At 37.0% G+C, this 16,207-nt stretch overlaps 1 protein-coding gene across 9 annotated transcripts; it reads left to right on the forward strand.

Moving 5' to 3' along the window:
• The first annotated feature begins 386 nt into the window (after nt 1-386).
• Nucleotides 387-15,947, forward strand: rnaset2 (ribonuclease T2). 9 transcript variants are annotated; one of them, XR_015505447.1, is made up of 12 exons: nt 387-587; nt 671-701; nt 1,016-1,113; nt 1,826-1,880; nt 1,983-2,032; nt 2,216-2,273; nt 2,361-2,425; nt 2,696-2,809; nt 6,204-6,249; nt 6,638-6,712; nt 12,561-13,220; nt 15,363-15,947. XR_015505447.1 is itself a non-coding variant. In XM_087278574.1 (11 exons), the coding sequence occupies exons 3-11, from the start codon at nt 1,043-1,045 to the stop codon at nt 12,747-12,749; spliced, it is 723 nt and encodes a 240-aa protein (XP_087134700.1). In that variant the 5' UTR covers nt 387-587; nt 671-701; nt 1,016-1,042; the 3' UTR covers nt 12,750-13,231.
• Nucleotides 15,948-16,207: the final 260 nt, after the last annotated feature.

The raw sequence follows: 16,207 nt of genomic DNA on the forward strand, positions 1-16,207 counted from the left end.
AGCTGCTAAAACGAATGCGCGGCTGGCCAGAGTTATTAAATATTATAAATTAAAATCTTTTAAACTTTTAAGAAAACACAATATTTTTTTAATTACTTGCTTATTTTTATTTTGAATTAAACAATATTATGTATTTAACTGCAACATAAAGTATATAAATAATGTAACGTAATCATTATGCTGTTATTTGTTGTATGCCTACAGCAACACAAATGACTGTTTAAGATTTTAAGTGAAGCAAAATGGGGTAATTCACGGTAACAATCACATATATCACACTGTACCAATAACAGCTGAAAACTTTTTGGCTGTGGTGACGTTTTCTTTTGGCTTATTTTGTATAATTCTCCTTCACGTGACAATTGCTGTTTATCACATGACTTGACAGCGCACGCGCGGAAATGCTATCATAACAAACAGGCTGTTTGTTACTGACAGGAAAGGAAGTGGCTTCAAAGTGACTCAACCGCACATATTTTTTTTTAAAGTAAGTCTGGGCAGTTCTACTTCAGTTAGAGTTATACTAATAGGACGAAAGGAGAACTGTAACGTTATGTGAATTGGAGCGGCACTTCAGACAATAACAGGTAACTTAACGTAAATGACTTCTTAGCGCAAGTTGATTTAAGTTTATATCCGATTGTTACCGTAACTGATACGCTTTTTTCAGTGTCTTACAGAAGCTTTTAACAGTGATTGAGGTAAAGTTGGTTTTATATTCGCACTATCGTTCATTTAACTGTTTCTGTATTGTTTACCACGCTGATTTATTTGAATATTCAATCAGAATTAGCATGGTATTATGACTTCAAAACAACATCAACAATATCTGTAAACATGCATTGACTCTCATTGGCTGCTAATATGATTTCCCAATTTAGAATTTGCAAAGAATACTTTTCTGAAATTGTGTTATTAAAGAGAATATCCGAATATAAAACCAACTTTACCTCTATTTAACAGTGTACACTGTATGAATGTTAATAATAAATCTTTATCTATTTTTGTTTAGCAGATCACCGGTCTTACTCTACCTGGAAACATGAGATTCATTGCATTTGCTGTCATCTTTAGTGCTGTATATCTTTGCTCATCAGCCTTTACCCATCCTCGGTATGTCAAATAAATAATTGCATTTATACTTTGATTTATATATATATATATATATATATATATATATATATATATATATATATATATATATATATATATATATATATATATATATATTATTTTTTTTGTTCTGTTGTGTAAAATAATCTGTTTAAACAATTATTCATTTATTCATTCATTTTCTTTTCGGCTTAGTTCTTTATTAATCTGGGGTCGCCACAGCAGAATGAACCGCCTTAAAATCAATTAATTTGTTTTTATAAAAAAGAAAAAAATATTACATAATGTAATTCTTATACATATAAACAGACAATTTAAATACATTTTAAATTAGTTTGAACAATTAATATAAATATTACAATAATGATCAGTTCTATTAATCCAGTTATTTTTGGTGAACTTGGAAAGAACTGGCTCATGAATTGATTGAAATTGTTGTCACTGTATTTCTAAATATAAACCATAAAAATGCTAGTGTACTGGAATTAAAATCTACTCAGAATTACCATTCAGAATGATCAGAATCACAAAACAATGTCCATGTTGTGCATTATGAATTTGCTTTATGAGATCTAATATTCTGCGTGGCCCTTTTTAATTACTTTAGTACATCATTGATAATGTTTTATTTTAGTTAAAAGTCATTTTTTATTTAACCAATTAAATAAACACAACAAAATGTATGTGAGAGTAAATTGACTGCTTCTTTTAGGGGAGAATGGACAAAACTTATACTGACCCAGCATTGGCCACAGACATTTTGCAAAGTATTGTATACTTTTCTTTAATTTCCATTGTTTTAATACCACTACAACATTTTTTTTCTTTCTTTTTTATTAAATTTTCACTGTGTTGTTTTTCATTTTCAGATGGAACACTGCAAAACAGATTTCAGCTATTGGACTCTCCATGGATTATGGTGGGTTTCTCACAACAGATGTGCATCTAAATGTTTGTCTGACAGCTATTTGCTATTTTAAGACGTAGGTATTGTGTTAGAGCATATGTCCTAGGCATTGTCAGTTTCATATAAGTTTATTAACTGCATGACAATAGGGTTCAAAGTATTTAAAGAACATTTTTTTGTTTGTTTTCATTGCAGGCCCAACACTGGTGTAAGGTGCAACACATCTTGGCATTTTAATGCCAGTTTGATTGAGGTATTTGTTTATTTGTCTTGTCCTGTTGCATGTTTTGTCTTTTTAATTTGATATATGATTAAGATGTTGTATGTACGTCTCTTACAGGACATACTACCAGAAATGGAGAAATTCTGGCCAGATCTGCTAGAACCATCTTCCCCAAAATTTTGGTATGTCAGACCTTGCAAATGCATTTAGGCACTACTATGATCTATTATATTTATTGTTATTAGGAGGGATGTCCAGATCTGATCACGTAATCGGAAATCGGGCCCGATCACGTGGTTTTAGACTCGATTGGAATCGGATGTTACCTCCCGATCAGGAAAATTCAAACTTGACATTGCATATCCTGCAATGTGACTGTTGTGACTATTATATCGATGCTGAAATGATATTATGTGTAGCCCTAGTTTTTTATTGTGTGCGTTTGTGCTTAGGAATTATGAATGGACGAAACATGGGACCTGTGCTGCAAAATCAGAGTCTTTAAACAGTGAACATAAGTACTTTGGCAAAGCTCTCGAACTCTACCACAAGTTTGACCTTAACAGGTAAGTTCTTATTTTTAAAGTGGTTTTTGAGTGATGTAATCTGATTTTGTGGCTTATAAAAAATGAGGAAGTTAGTAGAGGAAGCAAGATAATAGTGGATGGATTCAGTACATTGATGCACCTGATTGAAGCCTTATTCAAAGCCTTTGCTAAAGAAGTTACTTACACTTGTCATATTGTATAAGTCTAATTTTATATCCTCTCCTTAAAGGGATACTTTAAACCAAAATGTTAATTTATTCAGGTGGTTTCAATCCTTTATTAGTTTCTTTTCTGTTAACCACAAAATAAGATTGTAATAAAGTTCGTAGTGTGGGAAGAAGGAGGCGGAGAACCGACGCAGTCTTTAAACTATTTATTAATAAACATGTTAAACGGACAGCAGCTCCTCACGGAGACTGTTGTCAAACTGAAAGCAAAGGTAAAATATGTCCGGGCCCGGTCCTCTCTCGGCTTCCTCTTCCATCGTTCCTCTTTTTATAGTCCAGAGCTCCTTCCGTGGGATTCGAGGCCGGTGCGCACCGCAGGTGCATCCACTTACGCGCCGGCCTCATTCCGTTCCCACGGCTCTCGGCCACGCCCCCTCGCCCCCTCGCCACATACCCCCATCTCCCATCGCAGGCCGGGGGCACCCCGTGGCTGTGCATACTCCGGGGGGGGTTTGGCGCCATAGCACCCGCGAGACCTATATGAGACGGGCCGAGAGAAAAGGAGATGGAAAAGGAGAAAGGACAGAGTAGACCGAGAAGGGGAGAGAGGAAAAAGAAAAAAAAAAAAATTTTGGGGTTCGGTTCTCCAGACACGCTGCCACTCGGTCCTCCACCAGCTGAGAGATGCGACAACATGTTGGGAGCCCTGTGGGGGAATCTGTCCACCCGTCCGTCTTCTGGTGTCCGGCGGTGGTTCTCCTAGCTGGATGGCGGCATCTCTGGTCTCCTGCTCCGCTCCCAATTCGGTGGACGGATGCAGGCTACGGCGTCATGGCGGATCGCGGCGACTCCCCCGGGTTCTGTGGGATGGCTCCCTTCAGCATTTTCCCCTACGGTGGTGAGCCCCGCATCCCCTGCTCCTCCCCATGCTGGGAGACGGCAGCAGGCAGATCCTTTCCTCGCCAGTCGCTGGCCGCCCCGGCACTTTGGGCAGACGAACGGGTTTCTCCCCCACTCGGGTTAACTCCCGAACACTCGCCCCCCTCTCAGCGGCGAAGGCAACTGGACAACATGTCCCTCCTTCTCCCGGGCATCGGCACCACTGTAATAAAGTTCGTTGTGCGGGAAGAAGGAGGCGGAGAACCGACGCAGTTTTTAAGCTATTTATTAATAACAGTGACGGCAGCTCCGTCTAAACCCAAACAAACGGACGGCAGCTCCTCACGGAGACTGTTGTCAAACTGAAAGCAAAAGTAAAATATGTCCGGGCCCGGTCCTCTCTCGGCTTCCTCTGCCATCGTTCCTCCTTTTATAGTCCAGAGCTCCTTCTGTGGGATTCGAGGCCGGTGCGCACCGCAGGTGCATCCACTTACACGGTGGCCTCATTCCGTTCCCACGGCTCTCGGCCATTGCCATTCAATTCACATGTGTGACAACATTTTGAATGACTGTAAGCACTCAGTCAAGTTTACCTTATTTTGTACATTGGATTCCACTTTAATGAAAATATATTAAACAAACTCGATTAATGTAAGCATTTAGAAGAAAATGAAGTGTTTTACTATAGATTTTACACCTAGGGCGCAGCCATCTAGGAATGTTGCTGTGTTTGACGTCATGGGCTTGGTTGAGTTCCCTCCGCTGAACAGAAACAATGGAAGTAATGGAGACTCTAAAGCCTAATTTTACCCAATGTGTGAAGTTGTGGACGTGGAGCTACTACAAATACAAGCATCAGATGTGTGTCTAATATAAACGTATATTTATTCTTTTTTCCCCTTTTAATTACTGATAATTTGATGCGCTCTGATTCACTCTCTGTATTACGCTCCCTAACTACCTGTCTGGGTTTCCACCATGATTGTAACAGACTGAACACAGAGACCAAACAGCCTAATTTAACCTTATGCATAAAGTTGTGGACAAGCATCACAGAGCTGGTGCAAATACAACAAATACAAGCATTCTGCCTGACAAGGGCATTTACATTCAGATTAATGCAACAATTAAAATCATACATGACTTCACACTCAAGAAATAATCCCTTATCAAGTTGATCAACTCGATCTCTCAACATGTATGAAGGATAAAACCTGCCATAAAAAACACAGCGCCCATCTTAGTTTGGATTGAACACGAGCAGATGTGAGGGGGTGTAATAGTGAAAAGTGAAAGTACCCGCACCCTTTACGTCAGCACCGGACCTAGTTGAAACCACAGGCAGTCAGGCAGCATAATACAGAGAGTGAATCACTACTGACGTAATAGTAATTTATTATCATTAAGTGAAGTTTATTTATAAACAAATTTCGAGAGGATCACGTGCTTATGATTGCTCACAGCTGTTCCAGCATTACCTCATGACTAATTATCTTATCAGACGATTCTTAACTCACTATAAATAACAAGAGTTTTCTCATCTCAATATCTTCGTCTTGAAGAAACCCCCCCACCCAACCCTACTTTCCCTTCTTTCAAAAGGGCGACACGGTGGAAAGTGATTAGCACTGTTGCCTCACAGCAAGAATGCCCCTGATTTAATTCCCTTCCAAACCAGGCGACATTTCTGTGCGGAGTTTTGCTTGTTCTCCCCGTGCTCCCGTGGGTTTTCTCCGGGTCCTCCGGTTTCCTCCCACAGTTCAAAAACAAGCACCCTAATCATTTAATCCAAATGTTTTTAGCCAAGCACTGAGTACACCACTTCTCAGCATCCATATATGACACTTAGCTACAATAAGCAAGGGGGGAGTCATCGAGATCTACCTGAGCTCAAACTTCCCTCTCGCCCTGCAACGGGAGGGATCCCAAGGCTCGAGGATCTTTTAACCTCAGGGTTCTCTCGGGACTGCATGCCAAACAAGCTTTATTATCAATCATCAGCTTAGTGTAAACTCTTGAAAGTAGAATCCAATGTACAATATAAGGTAAACTTGACTGAGTGCTTCATTTCAGCTTTAAGAATATATGGCTGAACGGCGTGAAATGCCATCAGTCTAGAGACATTTCCCAGTGTTTGTCTGTTACAATCAGGAAATCACTACCAGATTACTATAGTATAAATACAGCACTACAACATACAAACGAGAGATCGACCTGTTCAAAACCGCACGGCTGTCACCCAATCAGATTCAAGAACCAGACAGAACTGTTGTATAAATTTGTGCAATGACACGGAATTGAGTTACTGTTGAACTATCCAGCCATAGGTGCCACTGTTTTCCTCATGGGCGTTTTGTGTTTTTCAGTGTTTTGCTAAAGAATCAAATTGTGCCCTCTGAGAAGCATTACACAGTAAGTATTTTATTTATTCATTTTGGGTGAATAATTCTGAAGGTTTCGTTAAAGCGTTTACTGTGATGTTCTCACTTGCTTGTTTTCTGTTCCTGTCGGTGACACTACAACATGTACATTCATGATTTAATGGAAAATACTAATTCAGATTTCCCATAAATGTCATGCCTCGATTAAGAGGGCTTGAACTGTAATCCTAAACCACATTCTGCATCATTGTTGCATGACATGCACTCTGGTTGATGCAAGATCAGCATTTCAACATAAAGATCTTGCAGTTTTCTGTTGGATTTACCCAACTTCTTTATTTGTTTTAGTTTGAAGTAAATAAGAATCTAGCAGTTATGATCACATGCGAGTAAATGTGTCATATTTCCTGTTTTGATAGCTGGAGGATGTGGAGGAAGCCATTACAAGTGCCTACGGAGTAAAGCCCAAGATCCAGTGTGTCCACCCAGGACAGGTATGAATGAAGGCAGAATAAAGAGAGTCACTTACCAGGCGAGAAGCAACATGTCGTGCCACATCTTTAACATTTGAAACATTGTTTTTCTTTTGAGTGTACACACAATTGCAGCACCATTCAGCATCTTTCCACAGCACCCAGCTACACATAGAAAACTATGTTTAGCATTTTATAGATGTGGCGTGATGCGGCAATGTCCTTCTCGTCTGCTTTTAGGGTGCTTTTAAAGGTTGAGAATTAAGAGGGTTTGTGATGTTAGCCAACAAGAAAATTAGATTTATTCTGTCATGTTGTGTATTATCATTTTAAACTTGTGCATTAAATACATTCAGTCAACAGCATAACAATGTTTGTTTCCACTAAGGAATACAAATGGAAACCTTTTATAGAGTTAGTTAGTCAACTTTATTTGTCCCTGTAAGGAAATTTTATTTGCAGCACACACTCACTGAGATATCTGACATCTAACATTTGGTATATGTATAAATGAATCCAATAGAAACATGGTACCCCCTACTCTAAATAAATATCCAGTCTACCAGCCATCAACTGCTACTGAGAGAGAAGGAATTTAAAAACTTTATTGCTTGAGGTATAAATGATAATTTTGTCCCATTTCTTACACATTTGGGAACACAATATCGACGACCTAATGGTAACAATTGGAAGGTGTATGATAAAGGATGTCTCTCATCATGGACAATCTTTCTTTGTGTATACTACTTATACTTTTTCAAGAGTTCACACTTAGATACTGTTTGACAACTTGTTAGCAGGTTTGACATGCTGTCCTGGGCAGGGGCGGACTGGCCATCTGGCAATTCTGGCAAATGCCAGAAGGGCCGGACCATTTTTTGAAATGTGGGCCGGTCAGCTATTTTTATTTTTTTATTTTTTAATATGTATTGTTTTTACATGCAGGCAGCTTTTATCTCTTGCAAGATGTGAGTATTATGATGATGATGATGCTAATAGTAATAATAATTATAAATGTTAAGCATTGGCCCAATCAGCAATGACCGGCTGGTTTCGAGATGGGCCGACCCAAAATCTGGCTAGAATGTCAAACAAACAGTAAGTGCAACACAAACTAATTGTCAGAGATGGACCATAAAAAAAGGAAAGGAGGTGCCGAAAAGCTCAGAGAAAGCAAAAAAAAAAAAAAAAAAAAAGTCAAACTCTGCCAAATGCATAAAATTAACAGAAATAGTCTTAGGATAGAGCAGCGGAGGGGCGCAAGAAGGTTGCTTTTTTGAGCCTCGCCTGGGTTAGTTGGTGTTTCTGTGTGGAGGTTGCATGTTCGCGTGGGTTTCCTCCTGGTTTCCCTCACAAGTCCAAACATGTGCTGTAGATGAATTGGGCCGGCTTAATTGTCCGTAGTGCATGTATGTGAATGTGCTGTAAGGGGTTTCACAGTGGGTTGCACTTTGGAGGGCATCTGCTGCGTAAAACATATGCTGGACAAGTTGGCGGTTCATTCCGCTGTGGTGATCCCAGATTAATAAAGGGACTAAGTCGAAAAGAAAATGAATGATCGCATATATAAATTTGTTTTTGATCCAGTCACATACATTAAATGTTTAAATATCTATTACATATATGGTACTGCTTATAATATTTCACCATCTATACACCAAAATTAGTGAATATGCGTGTCCGTGCAAGGGGCTGTGGCAGTATAGTAATGTGGGCTGGTGTGGCTACAGTGCCAGGGCTGATTTTTAGTCCCAGTCCGCCCCTGGTCCTGGGAGAGAACCCTGAGCTCGGAGATAGTTGAGCCCAGGGCTCTCGCCAGGTCCATAAAGCATGTGAAGGGAGTACGAGATCAGGTGTTCTCGAGAGCTCCCTTCGGCAAAAGAGGAAAGGAGGAAAAGGGGTGGATGGGGGGTTTCTTCGGAAAACGAAGATAAGGGAGTAGTTCTTAGCTAGGTTACTTATAGTGAGTTTGGATCAATCCGATTGGCTAGCCAATGAGTGTAGATGAGTGGCCAGCTGCAGTCAATCATATCACGTGCTCCTCTCGAAATTAGTTTGTGAAACTTCATTTAGTTCTATTCACAACAACTTACTGGATGTTGTTACCACCTTCCTCAGTGACCTCTTCAGGGCCTCAGAAGGATTTCCATACCAACAGATCACACAAAATTGCAATACCTTCAATAAAAGCACTTTAAAACATGATCAACAATGTGTTGTCAACATTAGAAGACAATAGTTTCTTTAAGAAGTACATTCTCTGTTGAAGCTTTTGCCTTACGCAGTCAGTCCATACATCCCTCTTAAGTTTATTGTCCAACATCGCACCCAAATATTTATCATCATTTGTTACTAACTGAATTTGCTCCCCATTAATTAATGTGGGAAGAGTCTTGCTTTGTGTTCTCTCTCTAAAATCAACAACCATCTCCTTCGTTTTAGCAATATTTAGAAGGTTTGAATTTTCACACCAGTCTAAAAAGAAGTCAAGCACAGGCCCGTATTCTTCATCCTCTGTATTTAAAAGGCTCACCAAAGCGGTATAATCTGCATACTTTACAATATATCTATTTTTAAATGAATTCATGCTAGAATTTGTATATAAAATAAAAAACAACCCTGGGGAGCTCCAACTGAAGTACATATTTTAACTGAAATAAAACCTCCCATTTTAACCTATTTTATTCTAGAGCTGAGAAAATTGGCTATAATAACCCAGGCTATAATTTTATTGTCTACTAAAAAATATTTTGCAAGTGTAGCAGCTAATATACTAGGAGAAATGCAATTAAAAGCTGATGAGAAACCCTGAAAAAATAATTTTGCTATAATTTAGTTGAATATTAAAAGAATAATGCCAACATTAGCCTATATCATCTGACTACATTATGTGCTTTTGATTTCTTTGATATTTAGTTATAACTTGAATATCCTTTACTTCACTGATGGTGCGTTTAGCTGCACTGAAGACCCTTTCGCTACTGCTGTTGCTGTCCGGGATGCATACATTGGTACTACTGATCTAGCTTATTTTGCAAGTTTTGGCTCGGATTGTTTGTTCGTCTTTTTCCAGCCAAGAACATCCCTTCCATTTTCCATGACAGCGGTTTCAATAGCGAGTGTACTCATCATTTTCCCTGTCAGCTTGCTGTACATTTTCCCACTCTGCAAAATTTGCTGTTTTTGACTTCTCCATCATCATTTGGTTAACCTTTGCAGTGATGGGTTTTAATGTTGTAGAAAATGATTTAATTACTTTCTTGCGCTAATTGAAATGCATCACATGACTGTTCATTTACTGCACAAGTCAGAACCCGGCCCGACCCAGTCTTAAATGATAGAAATTAAGCGCGAACCTTTCAGAATCCGTCTGCTGTACTCTAGAGGGGTTATCTCTTAATAGAAACCAACATCATTATGTTGTTAACCGAGCCAAAAATGTATTAATACACAAAAATCCTGAATCAAATTTTTGATTTTTATCCAAGGTTTTACCTTTTACAAGTTTTTATCTAACAGTTCTGACTTTCTCACAATTTAGAATGTATATCTCACTTTTCTAACTTCACATTTTAGACTTGACAACCACTGTAAAATCTGAAAACTCTGAATTGTGAGTTAGTCTTTATCTAAAAGTTGCATTATTTTTAAAAAAAAACAGAGTTTATATAATGTAATTCTTAAAAAAAAAAGGAATTGCGATATACAGTACAACCCAAGCTCATTGGAGATACTGTATGTCCCCAAGGCCACATTTCTGGGACCCACAAAATATGTGCCCGGGGCTTCGTCTGCTTGCAGTCTTAGTTTTCACAAATTCACTAGGCTGCTGTGAAAATTTTTAACTATTTCAAATATGTTACTGGGCCTTGTTTTCCCATACAGCATGCGTCATTTGCATGTCCTTTTCGTAAATCCACCAGAAGTCAATGTGTACATTTTTGCGAAACTCAATGTCCTTCTTAAAATGTTTCTGTGAGTTAAGTTGGTCATATTGACTCCGTCTTGTCATACGTATATCAACTTGCTATTGACTTACCCACTCACCCCCTTCCCTAAAGCCAACTGTTACGGCCCAAACTCAAAACTGGCTCGAATAACAACAACAATCACGGTTTGAGCCGAACATATGGAAGACACAGACGTTTGAATGGTTAAATTGACGTTCCGTCAATACGTTTAATTTTCCATAAATCATACGTTTTCAAAAGACAAAACATTAACAAAAATCAAGTAGACAGGTAGGGCAGCTAAGGTAAACAGGTCTCTGACTAAGCTGTTTTAAATGGACAGATCTTACCTAAACTCCTGTGAAAAGGAATAAAAAATAGGTGAGTCTTCCGGGCCACTGTTTACCTTCGCTAAACTAAATAAATAACAAAAACGTGACTATGAAAAATAAACCCCTACCTGCTACAAAACAAAGTATCAAAATAAACAAACTAGTTAACACATTACTAAGAATCAAAAGATTAACATGAACAAAACACTAAATGGAGCGGCATCTGGATGAATGATTGCCGGGCTTGCGGAGCACCACCAGCCAGACCGCCTGAGCACAAGCCGCCACCGAGCTGAGGGAGGGCGAGAGACTGAAGACAGAGAGAGAGAGAGGGAGAGATGCCATTGCTGTCAGCGTTATTTAGTGGAAATCCCCAGTGACGTCACGGTCATCATCCAATCCTGGATAAGCCGGGTGAAACACTCCTCCTAGAACTCAATCGCAAGCACAAACCGGCAATAAATAAATTTATTAAATAACACAAACCCACGTAACACCAACCAATGGTGTTTTCAAAAGCAAAATAGAAGAGAAAAACCAGTTTGGCCTTATGCTTAATTAAAATTTCAAACCCTAGTCTGCTCTATGTCCCATACTGTACAAGGTGAGCTACAGAGCAAACTGCTCACTCCAAAAAAAAAAAAAAAAAAAAGCGCCATACATACAGAGGTAATCAGTCAGCAATATTGTGAAAAGGACCAGAAGTTGTTGGCAGTGTCATACCACCTAGTAGCGGTTGTTTTACACAAAATGTAGCCATATTTTGCGGTTCCCAAAAATGTAGCCCTGGGGAAATATTCTCAATAAGCCAGTGTTGGCGTGAAATGAACTATAACGATTCAGGAGAAGAAACATTATTAATAATTGTGACAGAGAGAAGGGAGCGGGGCATGTCAGATACTAGAGAGCATTTGATTGGTCACAATTTGTTGAGAAACTAAATTATGAGGTGACTCAAATAAAACCATTGAACAATTTAGGCAGAAGTAATTAACTATAAGCTTTACATATTTATATCAGTTTTATATCTTCTAAACGTGAATTGTGTCACTGTTTTGGTGCGCACTAGCTTACATCTCATCTCATTTTCTTGTCGGCTTAGTCCCTTTATTAATCTGGGGTCGCCACAGCGGAATGAACCGGCAACTTATTCAGCACATTTTTTTTATGCAGCAGATGACCTTCCAGCCGCAACCCATCTCTGGGAAACATCCACACACAGATTCACTCATACACTACGGACAATTTTGCCTACCCAATTCACCTGTACCGCATGTCTTTGGACTGTGGGGGAAACCGGAGCACCCGGAGGAAACCCACGCGAACGCAGGGAGAACATGCAAACTCCACACAGAAACACCAACTGAGCCCGCACTAGATTACAAATATCCTAAAAACAAACAATAGTGATACTAACATCTAAAAAACTGTATTTTACCATCACGCGTAAGACCTTTTAAACAGGGTCATTTCTTTAACATTAAATTACTCACTATTATTAAATTGTTAGATGTGCAGTGACCACAATTTTCCATGAGTGTTTTGCTGAGGTTAAATGTAATTTCTTGCTAATTTTGTATTTTTCAGGGAGGCCAGGTTCAAATTTTGGGCCAAATAGAGATCTGTGTTGACAGGGATTTCCAACTGATGGGTTGTGAAAAGTCCAGCGAAGACACCTGGAGCAATGACCTCCCCACAGTGCCTGTCAGTGGCCAGTCAGGACTCAGCGTGTGTGATCACTCCATGCCAGTCTATTACCCACCGGTGCAAGCGTAGAGGTGGGCAACTTCAGACCTCTTTTCAGAGTTGGAAAGATTTAAGCGTTCCTGTCTAGCATGTTGAACACTGAAAATAATCATTTTCAGTAAATAAATGCACATTAAATTCCTTTGCTGTCCTAAACTATGATGCTGGAACGATCTACTGATAATTTAATGATGTCAAATTCATAGACTGCTATTTTTAGGGGGTTACTAGGTTCACTTTTGAAATGTATTGGTTTTACACACTCTATCTTGCTCAGCCTGATGTTGACTTAATCTCTTTTGTGAGATTGACACCTCAAAACAAATGAGTCACATTTTCTTCAATATTTTAAGAAAACAAAAAAATGTATGTATGTAATTGGGACATTTTTAGCATAGTACCATAGCTTTGTTTACGCATGACAGTTTTCTGCACGTTTCATTACTGTTATTATTGTTTTTTAGTTTGTTTGATTTATCAGCATAAATTAAAAAAAATCAAATGGACAAATACATTATCAGTACTTGATAATATAGACAATAATAATAGACAATAATATGACTATTATGTTAATAAATGAGATGCATACGTACAGTATATGTATGAATATGTGTGTGTGTGTGTGTGCGTATATATGTTTAAAAAAGCTCACGTATATGAAAATAATAGTGATATTATAAATATTTTTGGCCATTTTTAATCAGAATTAATAAAAGAACAGCAAATGCTACCATTCGTTAAAAAACTTGCATATTTATGAAAATAATAGTGATATTATAAATATGTTTGGCCATTTTTAATCAGAATTAATAATAGAACTGCAAGTACTTCTATCTTTTAAAAAAACTTACATATTTATGAAAAAAATTGTGATATAAATATTTTGCCCATTTTTTTAAATCCGAATTAATAAAAAAAAGCAAATACTACAATTTGTTATAAAAACTTGCATATTTATGAAAATAATAGTCATATTATAAATATTTTAGCCATTTTTTAAAATCAGAATTAATAAAAAACAGCAAATACAACAATTAGTAAAACTTATATATTTATGAAAAAAATAGTCAAATAATGAATATATTTGGCCATTTTATTTAATCAAAATTAATTTAAAAAAAAAACAGCAAATACTACCATAATTAATCAGAGCTTGATAATACAGACAATAAAATGTCTAATATTTTCATAAATAAGTCATTAATTTATATATATTTTAACATACTTTAACATTTACTAAACTATTTTATGATGTTTTATCAAAATTAAAAGAGGTCTATATTTTCTTGTGCATGTTTTATTTCTTTCTCTTGATATCAATGCAAAATGTGACCCCAGCATGTTTTACAAAAACTCTAAGTAGTCTTTATTTTGGTCTATATTTTCTCTAACAAATGTAAGTGTTTATTTCTTTCTCTTGATTTTAATGCAAAATGTGACTCAGGCATGATCTGTTTTGGGATATTCACCCTTTCTATATGAACTCTTAACATTTTTGAAATAGTGTCAGCTCTAATATTTGGCCTGATTTATATGATTATTATGCTCGGCATTAAAAATTGTTAATTGGCATCAGGGCTGCACGATATTGGAAAAAATTTATATGTCAATATTTATTCTTCTACAAAATAAATACAGGCACACCAGGCAATTTGAGTAGTTAAATCACAATACAAAAATGTGATTTTCTTAGTTTGCTTTGTCTAATATTTAGTCCAAATATCTGAAAATTCTTAAGTAAAAATATTTTTGTTTTCACCTTCAGAAGAAAAAAGTCAAAATCATAGTTTTTCCTTAAAACAAGCAAAAGTATCTGCCAAAAGGTTAAGAAAAATAATCTTATTTTTGATTGGAAATGTAGATATTTGGACCAGAGATTAGATAAATATTCTAAGAAGTGTTTTATTTTTAATTTTTTAATTTTATTTTTTTTATTTTTTTTTTTTTGGTGTAAATCATATAAATTCTGTATAAATAATACAATAAATTAATGTTACACCTCCAAACATCAGATTTTTGTGTCCAATTTCTATCAACTTAAATAAGATGCTCATTCAGATGTAACTATTGTGGATGCGCAAATTGTGATATCAATGCTGAAACGATATAAAATGCCAAATTCCTCCGTCAGAGATGAAACCTTTTATCAACGCTTACATTTTAAACAAGTGGCAAAAGGAATGGGATGCATTAGAAAACAATAAATTACATGAAATCCAACCTGAAGTTTCACACAGAATTTTAAGACATTTTAAGAATCGATTTGATCAAGTAGTTTTTACCAGATGTCGTATTGGGCATACGAGAATAACACATGGTTTTTTGCTCCAAGGTGAAAACCCTACTCAGTGTTTGTGCTGCAAAACTCCTCTTACTGTAAAACATATTTTACTGGACTGTCCTGCTTTTACTGATTCCAGAAGGACTTTTTATGAAATGAACTCTTTTAAGGACATTTTTGACAAAGTAACACCCGAAAAGATTTTAGAATTTTTATCATGTATTAACACAAAAAATCTTATTTAATTTATGTTTTATTTTGTTTGTTGATTTTTAAATTGTATATTTATTGTTGAAAGATTCCTGCCATGAAGATAGCCTTGGTTGCTGACATGGCACTAAATAAAAAATACATTACAATACATTACTGAAACGATATATTGTGCAGCCCTAATTGGCATTGTTTGCGACTTCAGTGTGTAAAATGTGTGGTAGTTTAAAACTTTGAGCCTAGTGGTAGCAGTAGCAGATAATGCACATCTACTTTAGCACCACTAGAGGGCAGCACATGCATTCTGGCCAACAAAAAGCACATTGACGTTGCTCACAGACATGCTGTTCTCATGTTGTTTTTAATAGAGATGACTGCAGTTACTACAGGAGACAAGTTACCGTTTGCACAAAACAATCTGTCTTAAACTCTCTTTCTGCCTCGATGCCTATAAATACAGATCTGATTTTCATCCAGTGGTATTTTTATCCATCAGATGATTATGATCAAAGAGCCATATTAGATGTGGGCATTTGATATATTGCTTTGTTGGCAACATGGCATGTAACATATATGTCTAATGTTTAATTGTTGATTTTTATACTGGTTCTGGGTTTGTACTGCTGATGAAAGCCTTTTTTTACAGGTACATGGTTTGTTAATTTTACAGTGTGTGATAATTGCATGTGAAGATTTCAGTAATTTTGTTCATTTAAATAAAATGGTTGTTCTGAAAACCAGGCATCCCTGCTGAGTTGTTTTATTTGACATTAATATATGGCACAAGTTCCACTATTAATTTTATTAAAGATATTGCATGCATACATACACTAATCGGCCACTTTATTAGGTACACCTCTCCGACTGCTCGTTGCTGCAAATTTCTAATTCGCCAGTGACATTGCAACACCTCGATGCATTTACGCATGTAGACATGGTCAAGGTGATCTGCTGGAGTTCAAACCGAGCAACAGAAAGAGCAAGATGTTATTTAAGT

This window comes from Danio rerio, chromosome 13 (assembly GCF_052040795.2).
Source record: "Danio rerio strain M-AB ecotype USA chromosome 13, GRCz13ab, whole genome shotgun sequence".
NCBI lineage: Eukaryota > Metazoa > Chordata > Actinopteri > Cypriniformes > Danionidae > Danio > Danio rerio.